The 3,195-nt window shown below is 35.5% G+C and overlaps 1 protein-coding gene across 1 annotated transcript; it reads left to right on the forward strand.

Moving 5' to 3' along the window:
- Positions 1 to 625: 625 nt before the first annotated feature.
- On the forward strand, positions 626 to 2,567 carry LOC140150184 (uncharacterized). Its single transcript, XM_072172189.1, has 2 exons — positions 626 to 2,113; positions 2,523 to 2,567. Exons 1-2 carry the CDS (start codon positions 626 to 628, stop codon positions 2,565 to 2,567), a joined length of 1,533 nt encoding a protein of 510 aa, XP_072028290.1.
- The last annotated feature ends 628 nt before the right edge of the window (positions 2,568 to 3,195 follow it).

A 3,195-nucleotide genomic window follows, 5' to 3' on the forward strand; every position in this document is an offset into this window, starting at 1 on the left:
ATGAAACTCTCTCGCGTCTGTTAACTGACTCCGTGGAAGGCCTCCAGTCTGGTGCGTGGTGTAGTGTTTCCAACAGGAAGTCGCAAAGAGCAACGAATCACGGTTCATCGCGGCGATCTCGGGATCGCAATGAATCTCGTGGACTATCTTCCCGTAATATTTATGACAATGGTCAATTTCGCCCGCGTAACTCCCGCAGAGGAAGTAAAAACTTACAAAACTCTCGCGCTGTTGAAAGTCGGGCTTATGGCGGATGCTTCAATTGCGGTCTAAAAAACCACAACAAGGACTCTTGTCATCATGAGGAACGTGTCCGTTGTCATAAATGTAACAAACTAGGTCATAAAGCTAATTATTGTAGAAGTAGTTTTACAAGTAAGACTGCCAAATATTGAGGATTTGGCCATGTTCAGAGTGCCGAAAGATCAAGTTCACTTGCTTAAAAACTGTTGTTGTTGACCATGAAATTAGGAATTTACAAGAAAAAGTTGCACATGATGTTGTTCATGAAAATGAGTATATGCAATTGCAAAATGGTAGTGTTCCTAATTTTTTTTTTTTTGTTATAAAATTTGGTCACATTAATACGCACAGTTTGATCGGTAAAATCGATGAGTTTCGACATATGTGTGGTAATGTATTCGATATTATTTGCGTTAACGAAACTCTCTGTGACCAAAGTATTGTTGACAGTGAGTTACATCTACCTGGTTTTAACATCTTAAGAAAAGACAGAAAAAGAGATGGAGGCGGCGTCGCTCTCTACATTAGAAATACTTATAATTATAAGAAAAGAGATGATTTATCTGATGGTAGTGTTGAGTGTATATGGGCTGAGATAACACCGCCCCATAGAAGCCCCATTTTGGTATGTGCTATCTATAACCCTAATGGAAAAAATACTGAGTTTTCTGAAAAATTGTCTGTTATGTTATCAAATGCTTCTGTAGCTGATAATGAGATTGTTGTGCTTGGAGATTTTAATTGTGATTATTCTCCTAATGTATCCACCAAGGAGGTCAATGATCTTAAGTTTGTCACTGAAATGCATCAACTACAGCAATTGATCTGTTTACCAACAAGGGTCACGTCACATAGCAAAACAATCATTGATCTATTTTATACTTCTAAACCTGAGTTATATAGTAATTGTGGTGTTATACAAACATCAATAAGTGACCATTACATGATTTATGCAGTTAGAAATTGTAAACCAGTGAAAGGTGAACATAAATCCATTGAGTATCGGTGTTTTAAATCATTTGATGAGAAAATGTTTGTTGATGATCTAACTAGTGTACCATGGAATGAGATTGAAAAATTTCGTAACGTCAATGATGCTTTAAAGTTATGGTATGAAATGTTTGAAAGAGTTGTTGATAAACATATTCCTAAAAAGTCTAAGCGTGTAAAAGCTACACCAACACCTTGGTTAAACAAAGATATTAAAAAGAATAAAACAAAAAGGGATTATTTACATCGCAAAGCTTTGAGAAGTAATACTAGTTCTGATTGGGAAGAATATAAGCAGTGTAGAAATGAGGTTACATCAATGATTCGTAAAGCAAAAGAAACTTATTGTAAGCAAAGTGTGTCCCAAAATGCTGGTGATTCTAAGAAGATGTGGAAAGCGCTTAACGATATTTTGCCTCACAAAGCTTCTCCTAGTCCCTCATCAATCACTATTGATGACGAGGTGTGTACAAGTGTTAATGATATTGCTAATGGTTTTAATAAGTACTTTACAGGTGTTGCTGCTAAACTTGTTGATAGCAATGGTACTATTTGTAATGATGAATCTGTTTATGTTGAAGATAAACCAACTGGCGATTGCTCTAAACCCGTACTTGATTTACCATCTATTTCAAGTGAATTTATTTGTAGAGAAATTGACCTCATGAGTGAGAAAAAGGCCACTGGTCTTGATGACATTGGTAGCAAAATTTTAAAATTGGCCAAACCTGCTATTTTGAGCAGCCTTGTGTACATTATGAATTTGTCTTTGAGAACAGGTGTGTTTCCCGATTTATGGAAAGAAGCTAAAGTAGTTCCTCTTCACAAAGGTGGTGATATGTCAATTAACAACTTCAGGCCAATTGCCATCCTTCCTGTTGTGAGCAAAATCATTGAAAAGGCTGTTCATAAACATTTGTATGATTATTTAAGTGAAAACAAGCTGATTAATGAAAATCAGTCAGGTTTTAGGCCTTTTCATTCTACTGAAACATGTTTGTTAAATATGGTTAATGATTGGACTAATAGTATAAATTCTGGTAAAATAATTGGTGTTTCGTTTATAGATTTGCGCAAAGCATTCGACACCGTCAATCACGACATATTGCTCAGTAAACTTAAAAATTTGGGTGCTTCTGCCACTGCACATGAGTGGTTCAGTTCATATTTATCGTGCCGCACCCAGAGAGTGTGTTTTAAAGATACTATGTCAAACTCACGCCCTGTTTCAACAGGTGTCCCCAGGGCAGTATACTAGGTCCATTGTTTTTCCTTATATTTATCAACAGTATGAACAAAGTAATTTCCCATGGTCAAATATCTATGTATGCTGACGACACAACACTCTCCGTCAGTGGTAAAGACCCCAAGATATATCTGCTAAATTGTCTTCTGATCTTGATTCAATAATGAATTGGTTGAATGTTAATAAATTGTTTTTGAACACTGATAAGACAAATGTTATGTTGATTGGAACTGCGAGTAAGTTAAGGAATGTTAATGAGAAAGATTTTTCTGTATTTGTTAATGGTAAACAACTGGAAAGAGTAAGAAAGGCAAAATGCCTAGGTGTTGTTGTTGATGATCAGTTAAAATGGCATGATCAAGTTAATAGTATTATTCAAAAGGTTTTCTGTAAGATTGGGCTATTAAGACGTCTGAAACCTTTCCTTGAAATTGATACATTAAATGTTATTTTTAAATCGTTTGTTCAGCCTATATTTGACTATTGCAACATCTCATGGTATGGTCGTTTTAAAGATGACAGTTCCAAACTTAATGTTCTTCATAAACGCTGTGCAAGAGTGATTTTGAGCGTGAACAACTTAACTTCATCTGATTTCATGTTTAGAATTCTTGGTTGGGAACGGCTTCACACTCGTAATGATTATTTTAAAGCACTAATGGTTTATAAATCTCTTAATGGCCTGGCGCCACATTATCTTGCAAAAATGTTTAACC

This window comes from Amphiura filiformis, chromosome 4 (genome assembly GCF_039555335.1).
Source record: "Amphiura filiformis chromosome 4, Afil_fr2py, whole genome shotgun sequence".
Classification (NCBI taxonomy): Eukaryota; Metazoa; Echinodermata; class Ophiuroidea; order Amphilepidida; family Amphiuridae; genus Amphiura; species Amphiura filiformis.

Bases quoted from the DNA above. Each gene is read 5' to 3' on its own strand.
- LOC140150184 (XM_072172189.1), top strand. From the start codon at position 626: ATGTGTGGTAATGTATTCGATATTATTTGCGTTAACGAAACTCTCTGT. The intron at 2,114-2,522 runs GTGAGCAAAATC...ATTTATCAACAG, and splicing joins CAATTGCCATCCTTCCTGTT to TATGAACAAAGTAATTTCCC.